The 18,895-nt window shown below is 41.7% G+C and overlaps 1 protein-coding gene across 2 annotated transcripts in view; it reads left to right on the top strand.

Annotated features, from left to right (window-relative positions):
* LOC139476999 (lachesin-like) overlaps nucleotides 1–18,895 on the top strand; it is a 171,181-nt gene that overhangs the window by 148,660 nt on the left and 3,626 nt on the right. The window contains exons 2-5 of one of the 2 annotated variants that reach the window (XM_071259558.1): nucleotides 10,048–10,160; nucleotides 10,735–10,939; nucleotides 14,564–14,713; nucleotides 16,937–17,065. In XM_071259558.1, the coding sequence (XP_071115659.1) occupies nucleotides 10,048–10,160; nucleotides 10,735–10,939; nucleotides 14,564–14,713; nucleotides 16,937–17,065 (597 nt within the window). Of the gene's footprint in view, nucleotides 1–10,047; nucleotides 10,161–10,734; nucleotides 10,940–14,563; nucleotides 14,738–16,936; nucleotides 17,066–18,895 lie in introns of both variants that reach the window. The other variant, XM_071259557.1, reaches the window with a different exon arrangement.

The following is an 18,895-nucleotide window of genomic DNA, read 5'->3' as shown; positions in this document are numbered from 1 at the left end:
CTCACGTCAAAGATGTCTTTATTTCTACTTACCCAGACGCAGGGGAAAAGTCGACACCAAACTCTCAATCTTTCCCGACTTGCGGAACATTCATTCGGAATCAATCGGATTTGATATCAAATTCCGAGATCCAGTCTTGACTGTGAGGCCTTACCAAACTCTATTTATCACCGCCAACAAGTGGTCATCACGGATCTCCGCGGACTACGCGGACAGTACCCGGACACAACGAAGTGACCAGACCTGTCTGGACTTAGCACAAATAGCCCCATGTCCAGTCACAAATCTCACGTTGAACGATAATGCATTACACTTCGGGGAGAAAGGACCACATATAAAATGGCGATACGTTTCTCCTGCACGTGGTAGGTCGGTTGGCTACTAAGACAAGATAGTATTACTTACAAATTCCGTTAATTCTCTTTCGCTGGCTGATGCCACGAGTTTGGATATTCATCTCACAATAACAATCATTGAAGACATGTTCAAACGGACTTCCGCGACAACTCCAGTGTCGGAAGCATATATCTTTTTCAACTATACACCGGTGGCACGAGTGCCCAGTCATCTAAGGCGTCGGATGTAGAGTTGCGTCCCTTTGGTCTGCCAGGATCCTTCGGTAGTTTGTAATACACCAGTCGTCGTTGGTGTCAACAATTAAGGCAGCCAGTCTTGCATTACTCCGGAGTTTCCTCCCTCGTTAAGCCGACACCTCCTGCCATGATTATAAAAAAAAAGAATAAATGTCAGACTAACACAATCGGGTCACGAATGTCTCCGCTGATTCTCGGGCGGGGGAAAGGGGTAAAATGTGAACCGAAAATATGGTTCATAATGCTGTCCACGATCGATTGATAACCGTGAATTGGTTCCTCCTTTTTTGTCTTCGAAACATCCACATATAAACTCTGTAATGAAATTGTCATTAACATCGACATCATCCTCATCCTCATCCTCATCCGTTTCAAACCCTCCTCCCCATCTCACCCCTCGCCCTCTAACCCCACCCCACCCCACCCCCCATTTCCCTCACTCGAATCCTCCTCACCCACTCGAGCTCTATCTCCACCCGACCCCCGCCTACCTGTGTCACGAGAATTAAAAAAGCATGCACCTTTAAATAATTCACAACTGCTCTACTGGACTATTGGTTGATACAGCAAAATACGGCGTCAAACAACATCTGTTTGCAAACAATTACATATGTAACATCCGAATTACCACCACCAAAACTTTCCATTTGTTCTCGCTTTGCCTACAGGCATCCATTACTTCTTCCTGTGGTTTCCATAGTGACTCATCCAGAAGTTCTCGTTTCATCTTCCATGAAGATGCGACCGCACAGCGTAATCATAGCCTTACTACAGTTCCCTATTAAAGGTAAAACCCTGGTCGTTCTGATTATTTTATCACCGTAATTATAAAGTCTACATTTAGCTACAAGGACGCCTGTGTTTCACTTGAACAAAACAAGTTTCTTTTTAAATACAACTGTCCGAAAAGTAACTGTTAAGTTTGCACAACATTTTAATAATAATTTTTTTCGATACTTCGCAAGTCTACTTTCGTCACAGTCCAAGGGGTTATGCTGGTGTAGTAATTGTGGCCGAATCTTAACGCTACCTGGTTCCACGCTGACATTGCTATGGCTTATTACGTTATGAAATAAATCATCGATTTAAGAATTACACCATAATGTCTGAATGTAGAACCGCCAAAGTGGTATGGGTTCATTGTGGTGTTCGTAAACCGCACGAAAGTGTCCCGACCTCTTAAATATAAAGGTCAAAATATTCTCTCTGAAATTGGGCCCCACTGACACACAAACTGTCTCACTTTACAAATTCGTGCAATTAGAGAATTACTACCGATAATCAGCTGTGATGTGAAGACAAACGGTCTGTGACTCACCCGCCATCGACAGTAATACATTTCACACTGAGAATGAGGGCTGTTGTTGGAATAGCTTGCTGATTATACTGTTGAGAAAGAAATTTATGTGAAATTGGCAATTGTAAAAGTGTCAATTTCGTTGTGTATGTTTGACAAGGATACGTGGCATTTTCTGCAGCTCTGTGTGTGTGTGTGTGTGTGTGTGTGTGTGTGTGTGTGTGATTCCATGTGCAAATGTAAATAAATGGTGTCAGTGTAACGCCGTTTTAGACAGTATTTGAGACAGGTCAGTATTCACGTCCCTTTTGGCTCACTCACTCACTCACTCACTCACCCAACCACTCACTCACCCACCCACTCACTCACTCACTCACCCACTGACTCATTCCCTGACTGACTGACTCACTCACTCACTCACTCACTCACTCGATCGCTCGCCGACCCACCAAACCACCCACTCACTCACTCATTCACTCACCAAACCACCCACTCACTCACTCACTGACGTGTGCGTGTGTGGTTCCATTTGCAAATGTATATAAATGGTGTCAGTGTAAAGCCGGTTTACACAGTATTTGAGAGAGGTCAGTATTCACGTCCCTTTTGGCTCACTCACTCACTCACTCACTCCACCCCAACCCACATACACGCTCACTCAGTCACCCACCCACTGACTCATTCACTGACTCATTCACTGACTCACTGACTCACTCACTGACTCGTTCGCTCGCCCACTCACTCACTCACTCACTCACTCACTCAATCACTCACTCACTCACTCACTCACCCACCCACCCACCCACTCAGTCACTCACTCACTCACTCATCCACCCACCCACCGGCCCACTCACTCACTCACCCACCTAGTCACCCACTCACTCACTCACTCACTCAAATGTCTACACTCTAATTTACATCATATCTCATTTCGATCTGATCTTTTTTAAAACACCGTCGCTCACATAATTTGAAAACCAATTATCGAGAAAAAATCGAGAAAAACATTTGGTTATAGGCTCTATCATTACATCGAAGAAATTTGAAACTAATACTAACAAATAAAGTGAAGTTACAACATGTAATGGAATACCATCCCATCGTACCTGTCCAGCAATACTTTCCCATACAGTGTAGAGACGCCATGTCGACATGGACTCTAGTTCATTATCCGCAGATCATTTCACCAGGGAGTGATCCTACTGTATTCATTGTGCAATATACATGACATTTTTCACGAAATTAAATATCCCCCGCTATTAATCATCCACTGCAATTCGAGTTTCAAGTGTCATTCCCATGGGAAACCTGCAAATGTGATTTGTTGTGGAGGAAAAAACTAAGCGACGAGTAAGAGAAATTAAATTTAGAATAATTCACATTGTCGCGCTTTTGCCTGCGTGTAAGAACATAATTCACCATCCTATGTCATTGTTGGATGCTGGAAACATACAAAACCTCTTTCTAGACTTTGAACTATTAGCTCGTCCTGTGGTTAATGCCTTTGCTCGTCACGCCTAAGTTCACGGTTCGATTCCACAAATTTCACATACGTGAAAAGCATACAATGGCTCCTATAGATGAGGGCGGTCGGTTAGCATAGTGGTTGAAGCGTTCGCTCTTCACGCCAAAGACCCGGGTTCGATTCCCGACATGGGTACAATATGTGAAGCCCATTTCTGGTGTCCCCCGCCGCGATATTGCTGGGATATTGCTAAAAGCGGCGTAAAACCATACTCACTTCTACAAATGAGGGGTGGTCGGGTAGCCATGTGGTTGAAGCGTTCGCTGTTCCCGCCAAAGACCCGGGTTTGATTCCCGACATGGGTGCAATGTGTGAAGCCCATTTCTGGTGTCCCCCGCCGTGATGTTGCTGGAATATCGCTAAAAGCGGCGTAAAACCGTACTCACTCACTCACTTCTACAGATGTTATGTAACAAAGAGACCGTTAGAACCTGTTTGTATTTTGACCTCCTCCTATGTCGTAATTATTCTAGGGTACGACATTTCGTAACCAAACTGAAGAACCTCAAAAGTCTCTCTCCCTGAGTGTAAAACGATTACTTGCCATCCAACTCTCTCTTGTCTTATCTGGAGATACAGCCGACCATATAAGCTTTTATCGGACTCGTGATACGTTACCAATGTCTAATAGCGTGATAACCTTCTTAAATACCATCTAAAATGATTTTTGACCAATAGGGATCATGCCAATCAATAACACGCTTACCGAATTGTGATTGACAGCTCGACAAGCAGGACGGTGTGAATTTCAGAGATAAGTCATTGACTGATTGAAAGTACGAACTGAGGAAGATGGATCGTTATGGTTAGAGTGATAAACGAGATCTGAACGAGAACTCGCGAGAATTGAGAAGGCATGGTAAAGAAGGGAGCGTTGTCAATGCTTATGTCATGGAAATAACAAGTCGGCGAAAAAAACTCTCCGACCCTCGTGTGTTGTAACAACTTGCTCGTATTGATATGGAATAATTAGATTCCAGTGACATTTAGCTCTCCAGAATTAGTTGATTGAATGAAATCTGACGGATTTGTGTCGCTTTAATTTGACCTTGACTTTACCGAAAAACGCCGCTAGTTGTTCGTTTCCGCTTGATTTAATTTGAACACAGCGCTCCTTTCGGGGATGTCTTATACAGCGCAAGGGCAGGTAACTCTTCTATTCGGATTCGCTGTGGCGTCATATAACAGAAAAAGACACGACAGGACATCGATATTTGAAATTCATGATATAACTGTATATCAATAAACGCGGCGTAAAACCTCACTCGTTCAGTCATTCATCACTTGGTTCGTCAACAATTTGTGTTCCCCCTACATAAACTGTCTCCGTGACTTCGGGTTTTTCTCCCACATCAAGCTGACACGCCATTATATAACTGAAATACGCTTATTTACGGCGTTAAACGAAACTTAATTACTATCGCAAAGATAAACATATTATTGTACCTTTTGGAACAAAGTAATTTATAATAAATTCATATTGTCCGGACTCAATGAAATACAAACCTAACAAAGATAATTATTTGTATTATTTTAAATGTTCTTTTACATAACTGTTTAAAACATTACTTTCTCGGTTAAATGAATTTACTAAGCCTCAGAAAATTTAAAGAAGGGCGGGTTTATAAACAGTTCAACCCTGAGTGTTTTAATATTATTAAGTATTATTTCAAAAGCTTCATTGTGGTTATCGTATAGGATGGCCTATTACATTCGTTCCATAATTGAATGTTATTTTTAATGTGTACTTTTTTACAATCTCCATGGCCGGAGACGTTATATTTTCAGTATAGTATATTATTATTATATTTGCAGCATGTAAACTGTATAATGTCTTCTCGCTTAACAAAAAAGCATGAAGGTAGTATTTTCCGGTATTTTTCACACTATATGAAACATATGAATAAATACTCAAATACATATAAAAACAATACAGTAAACTAAGGTTATAACGAACACGCTTATAACGAACTAACGGATATAACAAACTAACTTCTTAGTCCCGACTATTTGCTGTAGTTATACTGTATAATTGCTTATAACGAATTACGGTTATAACGAACTAAAATTAGTAGTCCCTTTGAGTTCGTTATTACCGTAGTTTACTCTATCAGATATCCTATCATATTAACATATACGAAATATATGAGCTGTCATTTTAAAGAATTTGATCGAGATGTTAACAACTGTATATTTGTTTATTCGTTTAGTTTGTTGCTCACCGTCAAACTTAGCAATGAGTGAGTGAATGAGTTGGGTTTCATGCAGCTTTTAACAGTATTCCAGTTATATCATATATGTCAGCTTAATGTTCAAGAAAGCCCGAAGTGATGCAGGTCTCAGACGTTTACCACTTCGGTAAAACCCACGAGCACGGGTATGGTGCTGACAAACCTAGAAACATTATCGGGGCGAACCGGGATTCGAACCCTAAATCAAAGGTTTTGTGGCGTGTCCAAGGGACGCAACTCTGCACAGCGAATCGTGGCGCTTTAGACCACCTACATAGCTTGTAAACAAGCAAGTGGTTGATATTAGGAGCAACAATATCACATCACCGAATCTGCCACCGATGCTTTATGGGACGAACAGGTTCCCGGGGACCTATTGCAACTGGGAGTCCCCACGGGATTCCGCTTCAAATTTGTTTGTTTGTTTGTTTGTTGTTTAACGCCGCACTCAGCAAAAGTCCATCTTTATGGCGACGGTCTTTAAATAATCGAGGCTGGACGAGACAATCCAGTGTTTGACATCATGAGCATCGATCAACGCAGTTAGGATACGGCAAGCGTAGTCGCCTTTTTACGGCAAGCATAGGTTGATAAAGACCTATTCTACCCCGGATCGGGGGCAGCCGGGTAGCCTAGTGGTTAAAGCGTTCGCTCGTCACGCCGAAGACCTGGGTTCGATTCCCGACATGGGTACAATGTGTGAAGCCCATTTCTGGTGTCCTCCGCCGTGATATTGCTGGAATATTGCTAAAAGCGGCGTAAAACCATACTCACTCACTCACTCACTAGCCCGGATCTTCCCGGGTCCGCTGCACATTTTACTGTATGCACCAAAAATATCAAATGGTAGAGCGTCCGGGGTTCGATCCCCGACCGCGTCATACCAAAAGACGTTAAAAGATGGTACTCGTTGTTACCCTGTCTGGCGCTCAGCATTAAGGGGCTAAAACAAGGACTGGTCGGCTTGGAGTCAGTATACTGTGTCTGAGTGGGGTATTCATATTAAACTGCGGCATGGTATCTCAGTGTGCTAGCACTATAAATCGGCCACACAAGCAGCCACACATATAACAGCAATAATCTTGGACGCGACGTTAAACCCCATTTCACCTAACCTCACCATCTCACCAAACATACTTTACTTCCAACTACTTGTCAAACCCATTTTGTTCTCCATGATCTTGTTTGCTTTTTGCAATTAAAATAAAAAACGAGGAAATGCTGCAATCGCTTTGAACACCGTGAAACAGGAAGTGGTTAACAAAGAAAAGGCGGAAGTTGTCCGCCATATTGAATTCAATTTCATCACCAATCAACTTGTCACCGAGGAGAAGAATGAATATGTGAATAATTTATTCCCATTACGATTTTGGTAATTATACGGGGAACAGCTGCTTTGAGGCTTTTAAGCCCCGGTTAGTCATTAACGAAAGGCGAATTATCCATAGTTTACTGGCTTTTGAAATGAGAGTTTAATAAGCCTGCCTTCCCTTCCTCCATGGCCAATCGCATTGCTGTGCGTGAATTATGAAAAACACAAGTACCAATGGGTGCCATTATTGGAAATGTTTCAAACGACGCAGAGTTCTTTTTAAAGATACGAGCCGTAATTGTGATTTACGTGACTTATCATATGTTAAGATACGCATTACTTTGCAACAGCGTTTGTAACAGCGTAGTTCAACCTGGGACTCTTTAATCAACTTCTCAAAACACTCCGTGACTGTGATGAAAATGTTCACTCCCGGCAGACATTATGTCAAGAATGTTGCTGATGCAGAATTAACTATCCTCTAGACATACATCATGCCATAGTGTTGAGGAGAGGGGACCCAGACTTCCAAGAGGCCGCAATTCGCTGCGCAGCTGACTGCAAGAAACCTATGATTGTAGGTTCAAATCCCAGCTCGGTCTGATTCTGTTTCTTGGATTGTCAACCCACACCCGTGTTCTTGTTTGTTTGTTTTTTGTTTGTTGTTGTTGTTTAACGCCGCACTCAGCAATATTCCAGCTATATGACGGCGATCTGTAAATAATCGAGTCTGGATCAGACTATCCAGTGATTGGCATCATGAGCATCGACCCACGCTACTTGGATTCGATGACATGCATCAACCAAGTCAGCAAGCCTGACCACCCGATCCCGTTAGTCGCCTCTTACGACAAGCATAGTCGCTCTTATTGGTTGCTGAAGACCTATTCTACCCGGATCAGCACGGGTACCGTGTTCATGAGTTTCATTAAGGTTGTAAACGTCTAAGATCAACATCACTTCGGGCTTTCGTCAGATATGTGACTGAAATACTGTTCAATGCGGCTTTAAACTCACTCACTCTCTCCCACTGATGATGCTTATGCAACATAGACGATTCAAAGCTGAACCATTAATAATGGCGTAATAATCTAGGGGTGAAAGAGCACCCTTGTTGATGCGCTCTCTTGAAAGACGAAAGGTTGGGTTCTATTCCAATAATGGCACAACCCCCCTGGACCCCCTCGACCCCCTCGACCCACTGGACCATGGTGTATCATCGCTAAAATAGCCGTAAACCTTGTCTCACCTACTGTTCATTTGTGATCTTAATGTATTCCCCTTTCCCTAACGGTTGTTTAGGGGTAATTAATGACGAAAAAAGAACAGCACTGTTGTTGCTGTCTGTATTTCTGTTGTTGTTCAGCAACAACAAAATGGCGGAGTAGCCTAGTGGTTGAAGCGTTTGCCCGTCACGCCGAACTCCCTGGTTCGATTCCACACGGGTACAACGAATGAAACCCATCCACAGTGTCCCTTCCCTGATACGGCGGACATAATGCGAAAAGCGGCATGAAAGTATACTCACCCTCTCAATTACTACGAACGAGGAATTAGGACCACGGCCAGATCACAAACTGGCTTCACTCATGCGCTTTTTTAATTTTCAGGACATTCGTCACCATTCGCCCCTTTCCGTAACCCGCAAGGAGACTCGTCCCATAATCGATGAATGTTATATGCGAAAATACAAACCAATCAGAATGCGCGCATGACTTCAAGTACTTCGGTCAAAGAATCCCTCAGGAATTAATTTTAATTTAACCCGTCTTGCGTCTAAAAATATACCCTAGGTACAGTTAGACGTGTTCAATCATACTGTATAAATACCGTAAGTCCCGATGTTTTTTAAATAGCATCTGGAATATATGACATGGGGGAAATATAGGTGAATCATTACGCAACTTGTTGACAATTCTTTTAACTAGGGGGACACGGGTGTCCCAGTCGTCTAAGGCGCCGCGATTCGCTGTGCAGAGTTGCGTCCCTTGGGCACGCCAGAAACCTATGATTGTGGGTTCGAATCCCGGTTCACCCCGATTATGTTTCTAGGTTTGTCAGCACCATACCCGTGCTCGTGGGTTTCACCGAAGTGGTAAACGTCTGAGACCTGCATCACTTCGGGCTCTCCTCCCACATGAAGCTGACACGCCGTGATATAACTGGACCACTGTTAAAAGCGGCGTTAAACCCAACTCACTCACTCACTTTTAACTAGGCCCCACTTACGTTTAGACGGAACCCAGTCGTAAGAATGACCACTAGAGGGGCACAAGTCGCTATTCGGCTTGTCCCGGAATGACACGAGTTGGTCACGAATGGTTTCAGGTGCGACGAGCGAACGATTTACTCTTTTGGTTACCTTGCCTCTGTTCAATGCTTGTGAAAGTAGGCGACTTGCGACTCAGCTATGCCCTGTGACTGTGTCGCTTCATGTGTTTATTCTGTGTTCAAGCTGAATTTGTTTCTATCACAGTAATAGGGGGCGTTGACAGACTGAGTGCTTCATTGGGATATACAATTACTTCCGCCGAAAACAAATCGTGATTAAACCGAGCTCTTCATTGTATTGCAGCGTCTTTCCATCCCGATAAAGTACTGTGACGTGTGCTTCATCTTAGTTAAAAACAGCTATATAGAACGCTGTAGTAGGGCTCTTAAACTGGTCCCACTGTTGATAAACGCTGTTGGTGAAAATCCGCAAAATACCGGTCATAGGTGCTCATGCGGAGCGTCCTATCGAGTATTAATAAACATGTCTACACCTCGAAAGTTTGTTTTGATAGAATAAAATATAACAAACGACTCTCCTGATGTTTATTTTTTTCGAGAGCATTTTACGGCGTCTGCAGTCCACCTTTAGTTTTCATCCAATTCCGAAGAACATGAATGTTGTTTTGCGTCGTTCAACTTGTAGCCTGCTCGTTTCGGAAGACAGAAGCCCAGTCCATAGGGTATGCGCACCTTTAAGAGTGTATATCAAGATAGAGATCGCGTGATCAAACGGCGATCTTTCATTGGACAAGAGACTAAAATTGTGTTTTGACACTGTATGTACCTATTTCACGGATTGTTTCTTTTCGTTTCAGTGTCCCTTGCCGCCCAGGATCCGACTTTTGAGACACCCGTGGTTAATGTGACTGTCGTTGAAGGCGCAACGGCGGTGTTGCCATGTAAAGTCAGTCACCTGGGACGTCACAAGGTAGGCAACTGCGTCACTTCCGGGGGGGGGGGGGGGGTGGGGGGGGGGGGGGGGGGGGGGGGGGGGAGTTTATTTTCTGCAGGGAGAGGGGTGGTGGATCATTAGGGTCTTATGCAATCATTTTCACCAGCCTTTACCCTCCAAATATTGAGACGCAGTGCATTTTACGTACAGGGACCGTGAAGATCCGGGGTAGAATAGGTCTCCAGCAACCCTTGCTTGCCGTAAAGGCGACTATGCTTGTCGTAAGAGGCGACTAACGGGATCGGGTGGTCAGGCTCGCTGACTTGGTTGATGCATGTCAGTGATCCCAGTTGCGTGGATCGATGCTCATGATATCAATCACTGGATTTTCTCGTCCTCGATTATTTACATATCGCCGTCATATATCTGGAATATTGCTGAGTGCGGCGTTAAACAACAAACAACACATGTCATGTGGGTGTCCAATTGTTGATAACACCGCGGGTCTAACATTAGTAGTTGGCTTCCCCGTTGTCATTTGTCTGAAATAATATTTTTCAAAGCGGCGTAAAACAATATTCATTAAATCCCTCAACGCCATGTATTGTAGGTAGCGTGGACTGACCAGTGGTCAACGCTTCTGGCGTTCATGGACACGAGGATTATCGACGATGAACGTATCTCCGTGGACCGACCATACGGCAACGACTGGAACCTGCACATCTCGGGGGTGAAGCTCGATGACCAGGGCATTTACAACTGTCAGATTAACACCAAGCCGGTCAAGATACAAACAGTCGTCCTAAATATACTGGGTGAGTGACTGCTTGAAATCATGTGACAGACTGATGACGGTAAAAACTGATTGATGATGGTAACAGCTGATTGATGACGGTTACAGCTGATTAATGATGGTAACAACTGATTGATGATGGTAACAACTGATTGATGACTGTAACAGCTGATTATGATGATAAAAGCTGATTGATGACGGTAACAACTGATTGATGACGGTAACAGCTGATTGATGTCGGTAACAGCTGATTGATGTCGGTAACAAACTGATAAGTGAGGGTAACAACTGATGGATGACGGTACCAGCTGATTAATGACGGTAACTCATTGAAGACGGTAATAACCGATTGATGACGGTAACAATTGATCGATGACGGTAACAACTGATCGATGACGGTAACAGCTGATGGATGACGGTAATAACTGATGGATGACGGTAACAACTGATCGATGACGGTAACAGCTGATGGATGATGGTTACAGCTGATTGATGACGGTTACAGCTGATTAATGATGGTAACAACTGATTGATGATGGTAACAACTGATTGATGACTGTAACAGCTGATTATGACGGTAACAACTGATTGATGACGGTAACAGCTGATGGATGACGGTAACAACTGATTGATGACGGTAACAGCTGATGGATGACGGTAACAACTGATTGATGACTGTAACAGCTGATTATGATGGTAAAAGCTGATTGATGACGGTAACAACTGATTGATGACGGTAACAACTGATCGATGACGGTAACAACTGATTGATGACGGTAACAACTGATCAATGACGGTAACAGCTGATGGATGACAGTAATAACTGATGGATGACGGTAACAACTGATTGATGACAGTAACAGCTGATGGATGACGGTAACAACTGATTGATGACTGTAACAGCTGATTATGATGGTAAAAGCTGATTGATGACGGTAACAACTGATTGATGACGGTAACAACTGATCTATGACGGTAACAACTGATTGATGACGGTAACAACTGATCGATGACGGTAACAGCTGATGGATGACGGTAAGAACTGATGGATGACGGTAACAACTGATCGATGACGGTAACAGCTGATGGATGACGGTAACAACTGATTGATGACGGTAACAACTGATTGATGACGGTAACTCATTGAAGACGGTAACAACCGATTGATGACGGTAACAATTGATCGATGACGGTAACAACTGATTGATGACGGTAACAGCTGATGAATGACGGTAACAGCTGATGGATGACGGTAACAACTGATTGATGACGGTAACAGCTGATGAATGACGGTAACAGCTGATGGATGACGGTAACAACTGATTGATGACGGTAACAACTGATGAATGACGGTAACTCATTGAAGACGGTAACAACCGATTGATGACAGTAACAATTGATCGATGACGGTAACAACTGATTGATGACGGTAACAGCTGATGAATGACAGTCACAACAGATTGATGACGGTAACAGCTGATTAATGACGGTAACTCATTGAAGACGGTAATAACCGATTGATGACGGGAATAATTGAATGATGATGCTAACAACTCACTGATGACGGTAACAACTGATTTATGACGGTAACAGCTGATTGATGACGGTAACAACCGATTGATGACGGAAATAATTGACTGATGATGCTAACAACTCATTGATGACGGTAACAACTGATTTATGACGGTAACAACTCATTGATGACGGTAACAACTGATTTACGACGGAAACAGATGATTGGTAACGGTAATAATTGAATGATGATGGTAACAACTCATTGATGACGGTAACAACCGATTGATGACGGTAACAACTGATTGGTGACGGGAATACAAGTGAGTGATGACAGTAACAACTGATTTATGTCGATTACAACTGATTGATGACGTAACGTTGATTGGTGACGGAAACAAGTGATTGGTGACGGGGACTATAACAACTAATTGGTGACTGTAACGACCAATTGAAGTAAGAATTGACAGAAATATTGGAAGAACTCGTTTGAGTGGAGTAAGGTAAGAATTGGTTGTAGTACGTAATCAATTGAATGAAGTATGGTAACAATCGAATGAAGTACGGTAACCATTGAATAAAGTACAGTAACAATTGAATGAAGTACGGTAACCATTGAATGAAGTACGGTAACAATTGAATGAAGTACGGTAACCATTGCATGACGTATGGTAACAATTGAATGAAGTACGGTAACTATTGAATGAAGTAAAGAAACAATTGTATGAAGTAAGAAAACAATTGAATGAAGTACGGTAACAATTGAATGAAGTAAGGTAACCATTGAATAATGTACGGTATCAATTGAATGAAGTACGGTAACAATCGAATGAAGTAAGGTAACAATTGAATGAAGTAGGGTAACAATTGAATGAAGTAGGGTAACAATCAAATGAAGTACGGTAACAATTGAATGAAGTACGGTAACAATTGAATGAAGTAAGGTAACCATTGAATGAAGTAGGTTAACCATTGAATAAAGTACGGTAACAATCGAATGAAGTAAGGTAACAATTGAATGATGTACGGTAACAATTGAATGAAGTAAGGTATCAATCCAATGAAGTACGGTAACAATCGAATGAAGTAAGGTAACAATCGAATGAAGTACGGTAACAATTGAATGAAGTAAGGTAACCATTGAATAAAGTACGGTTACAATTGAATGGAGTAAGGTAACCATTGAATAAAGTACGGTAACAATTGAATGGAGTAAGGTAACAATTGAATGGAGTAAGGTAACAATTGAATGGAGTAAGGCAACAATTGAATGGAGTAAGGTAACAATTGAATGAAGTTAAGTAACAATCGAATGAAGTACGGTAACAATTGAATGAAGTAAGGTAACAATTGAATGAAGTAAGGTAACAATTGAATGGAATAAGGTAACAATTGAATGAAGTTAAGTAACAATTGAATGGAGTAAGGTAACAACTGAATGAAGTAAAGAAACAATTGTGTGAAGTAAGGTAACAATTGAATGAAGTTAAATAACAACTGATTAAAATAGGTAATAACTGAAGTAATTATTATAATTGATTTGAGAGGGGATCAATGGATTTACAAAGGATTACCATGGAGTAACATCGGATAACAACTGACGGAAACAATTGATTCGAGTAAAGGTTGACTGAAGTAACGGTAACGATTGATCACTTGACTGTAGTTTGGGTAGATATTATCGAGTGAGTGAGTGAGTTAGGTTTAACGCCGCTTTAAACAGTATTCCAGTTATATCGCGGCGTGTCAGCTTAATTTTGGAGGAAAGCCCGAAGTGATGCAGGTCTCAGACGTTTACCACTTCGGTGAAACCCACGAGCACGGCTATGGCGCTGACAAACCTAGAAACATATTCGGGGTGGGCCACCCGTGCCCTCTGATATTATCGAAATAGAGGTTGCGATTGAAGTGAGGTAATACTACCCGAACAGTGGTACGACTGAGTGTAGAATTGTCACGTGACAGGTTAATGCAGACAGGTAACAATAATTGATTAAACAATGGACCCAGGTAAAAAATTAAAAAAGGGTACCGTCCACTGCCCCGGCACGTTGAGAGCGGTTGTCAACATGAACATTGATTTAAAAACAACTTTTAACCAATTAAAATGATGTAAATATAATTCTACTTCCAGTTCCTCCGAGGATCCTTGGGGCGCAGTCGGATACGGAGGTTGTGGTAAACGAGGGGCTGTCGGTCAGTCTGTCCTGCAATGTGTCCGGAATACCTCGGCCTACGGTCATGTGGTACAAAAAACCCACACAAATAGGTCAAACGAAAGAGAGTGAGTTCTGCCCAGCAACATCTAGTAAGCGTTCTTACAGTGACCAGTTCCTGCACGTAGACCTCTAGGCTGTCCTGCACCTTGACCGGATTACCTCCCTTTGACCTTCCTTCTGAACATTCGGAACACTTCGGGATGTTCCTTTCAGAATTAGTTCCGAGTGTTCTGATTGGTTGTTAAACCGACTTCTGCTATTGCTTCTTGTAACAACTGGTTTGATTGGATCGTGGATATAACGTTGTCTTTTTCGTTGGTGATCGACTTCTTTACTCTAAGTCTTGAGTATTAGCGTGCATATTCTTTGCTTTACATGTCATTGGGATATAGACGGTAATGAATCTCAAACTTGTGAGAAGAGTTGTGAACATTTTAATGCATATGGAAATATGCAGTTTTCAAACAAACCACAAAAAAACACTCCAGGAAGCCAAGAGGAAATGAAACACGTAATGTTCAGCATAATAATTGGATTTCTTTATCAATCATATATCATTACCAGACCTGGTGATGTTCACAAGGGAGATAACAAAAGTTCACAAGGGAGATAACTTCTTTTATAATCTCAAAACCGGACCTGTCTAAACTGGACAAAAAGTCCAGTTTATGCAGGTTCCACTGCATCCTAATACCATACTATCAGACTCTAAGTCGACAGTCTAATAACGTATATGTTGAACTAATATTACTACGTACGTCATGTCGTGAAAAGGTGTTGCCTCAAGGGTTATCGAGACAAGGACAGATAACTCCTTAATATCCTCTAGACAAGGACAGATAACTCCTTGATATCCTCTTCCGTTATGTTTGTAGTGTTTTCCGCTCAGTTGTCTTTATTCTGTTCACCTTATGTTGCAGACGTGCCTCAGTTATCTAACAAACCCTCCTGGCCTAATATATGCATCCCCTGCTTAGAGTCAAGTAGACTACTGTGTTTGGTTTGGTTTAGTTAAGAAATAACCAGTCAATGTCTTCTTTAGCCTTGCCGTGTGATTGTGTTAAACTGGGTGCCTGTATCCCAGAAAAGCGCCACGGCGGCCGCGCATTGTCACGACACCAGTTGTGGATGCACAAATATTTTCATCAATTCAAACTTGAAAAATATTTTAGGGGCGTGTGATAAAATTGAAATTGTTCCTTCAAATATTCCAACACAATTGCTTTGAAGGAATAGACATGTCAGCCTGTCCAGTTGTATTTACCCCACTCATGGCATTGCAGTCTACAAGAGCAATTGTTTGTTTGTTTTCATAAAGACAAAACAACAGAATTTAAAATCCTTCGTGAAAACATTCAAACATCATAAATTAGTAGGTCTACGGTGGCCCATAAGGGACATGGACTCAATATCAATATCAATATTTTGATATTTCACTAACTGTTATCGTAACCTTTTGCAAATTAACACTATTTGTGATACAAATATGTGATAAATCATGTTTAAAGAAGATATTGAATCGCTGAAAAATGAAGCGAAAATGTCAAAAACTTAAATGAAAATGTCAAAAACTAAAACGAAAAGGTCAAAACCTAAAATGAAAATACAGAAAACTATTTACACTGCTGTGGAAATAGTTTTCTGTATTTTCATTTTAGATTTTGACTTTTCACTTTTCTTTTTGACATTTTCGTTTTTGTTTTTGAAATTTTCATTTTAGTTTTTGACATTTTCGCTTCACATTTCAGCGATTCCATAGCTACTTGAAAGTACATTTTCCATGTTTTTGGTTGTTTTTATGCATGATTTATCACATTTGTATGACTAATTGTGTTAAATTGCAAATGGTTACGATAAAAGTAAGTGAAATATCAAAATATTGAAAAACAGACTCCATGTCCCTTATGGGCTACCGTAAAGGTCTTAAAAGGCATTTAGAAGCGATACACTTAGGGAAGAGAATCTATGGACGTCAACTTCTTTATTATGAAGGAGTAAGTATACACTCTGCAACATTACGTTCCTCATAATAAAGATGTTGACGTCCATAAATTCTCTTCGTTATTTAAAAAATATCCTTGAAACGATTTAAGAATCTACTCGGAAAATTGTTACTCCGTTTCAAATCAAGCTTAAGACAACAGAGCAGCTATTTCCGGGTTCATTAACAATCCATATTAGGGAGGTTTGTTTATGTACATGCATGAAATAGACACGTGTCGATTTCGTTTGTTGCACAAAGACCACACACGCCGGTCGGTGTCAAATATGATATGTTTTGTCAACAGGAATCGGTTTCTCTGGTGAGGTGTTGATGATCCATAACGTCACTCGCTACTGCGGCGGCAAGTACGAGTGCGTGGCTGACAACGGCGTCCCCCCAGCCGTCAAACGTCAGATCAACGTGGGGGTGAAATGTAAGTAGAAGCATCACCACGCTGCACATCTGTTTGTTTGTTTGTTGTTTAACGCCGCACTCAGAAATAGTCCATCCATACGACAGCGGTCTGTAAATAATCGATTCTGGACCAGACAATACAGTGATTGACGTCATGAGCATTGATCTACGCAATTTGGATACGATGTCATGCATCAACCAAGTCAGCGAGCCTGGCCACCCGATCCTGTTAGTCGCCTCTTGGCGAATGGGTTGCTGAAGACCTATTTTCGCCCGGATTTTCACTGATCAGGAGATGGTGGTGTGACTGTTGACCTTTTAGAGCCTCGAGAGTTGCTTAGGTTGTATACTCCCCAGGGAGCTGATCATGAAAAAAGAGTGCGCACAGATCCAGACCAGACCGGGTTAATTATAGGTATATCACGGTCTAAGCGCAATTGACCAGTTATGAAATATAAAGTTCGCTATACAAATTCATGATATCATACATAATTCCTTTGAAACAATGAAGCCATCTGATTGGTCATTTGCGTCCACCTAAACTCCTTTAAGTCGTCTTGGACATAGAAAAAGTTCGGTTCTCCAGCTTATGGAAGCGAGTACATTCGTCACCACTCGCATCTTTCCGTAACTATCTTTCGGCGTGTCTCGGAATAACATGTACAGTTGTTGCACACGAATAGCCTTGGTGGATCCAAGGGCTGGCCACGGTCAAGGGGAGATAACTGCGATTGTCGTAGAATGTTTTAAGTAATTTTAAATGATTGAAATGACCCGATTGGACGATATAAAAGCAAGTTTATTCAAGTAAACAATCAATGTTTAAGCGTTAGCTCACTTGAGGACAACTTGTTAGTGATATTGTCAGTGGGGAATGATGTTTCGTAAAATAGAAGGATCTTAATTTCTCTTATCACAGCTATATGTCAGAATGATGAGATCTGATTGGTCCACGTGATCTTGATAAAATACTGCGTATCTCGCCTTGGAGGGGAATTTATTTCTCAGCGGGGGAATAAATCTCTTATACCCCGCCTCGAGCAGGTCAGGCTGCACGTGGATTTCTGAGAGGCAGAATAAATTCCTTATACCCCGCATCAAAGCAAAACGACGCACGCTTTTTCCGAGTCAGTGGAACAGCTGTTTTCTATCAGCTGTGAATTTGTTTGAACGTTATTTTTAAACCTCCGGTGACGTCATCCTATTGTTCTCAGTCGGGTTAAATCTCCTAAACAGGGACTTTGTAATATCCTCGGGATTTTATAGGATATTCAAGTCATATTTGCTATATAATGTGTTATAATATCCCAGGGATTTTATAATATGTCCTGGGTATTTTATTAATATAACTTCCGTTCAGATTGTAACATTTAATGAAATGTAACATCAAATGACAAATATTTGCTTTATGTTCCCGAGGATCGAACACGCAACCTTCCTATCTGTAGTCCAGTGAGTGTACCAAGTTGATAAGTCGCCCTGCTTTTTAGGATGTCCTTTTCAAGATCCGCATGCCAGCAACAGATATTTTACGCCCGTTTGCTCATGTTCATGGAAAGTATGTTCGAAACATAAAAATGTTGTTAAATGTTGTCTAAAGTTTCTTTTTTAGGTTTATAAGTAAGATAAAACACTTCCCCTCGGATTGTTATGATATTTAAAAACCTTTTCCTCGGAAAATCCCTCGGGATGCGGGTTTTAAATATCATAACAACCCTCGGACGTGTTTTATCCTAAATATAAACACATGTCGGTAAGGTAAATTCACTCCGGAGAGCGGAAGGTCCGGGGTTCGATCTCAAGACGTTAAAAGATGGTACTTGTTGTTACCCTGTCTGGTGCTTTGCAT

This window comes from Haliotis cracherodii, unplaced genomic scaffold (assembly GCF_022045235.1).
Source record: "Haliotis cracherodii isolate W230 unplaced genomic scaffold, xgHalCrac1.p SCAF_30, whole genome shotgun sequence".
NCBI lineage: Eukaryota > Metazoa > Mollusca > Gastropoda > Lepetellida > Haliotidae > Haliotis > Haliotis cracherodii.
The sequence above is the reverse complement of the archived record's forward strand: the minus strand, read 5'-3'. Positions and strand labels throughout refer to the sequence as shown.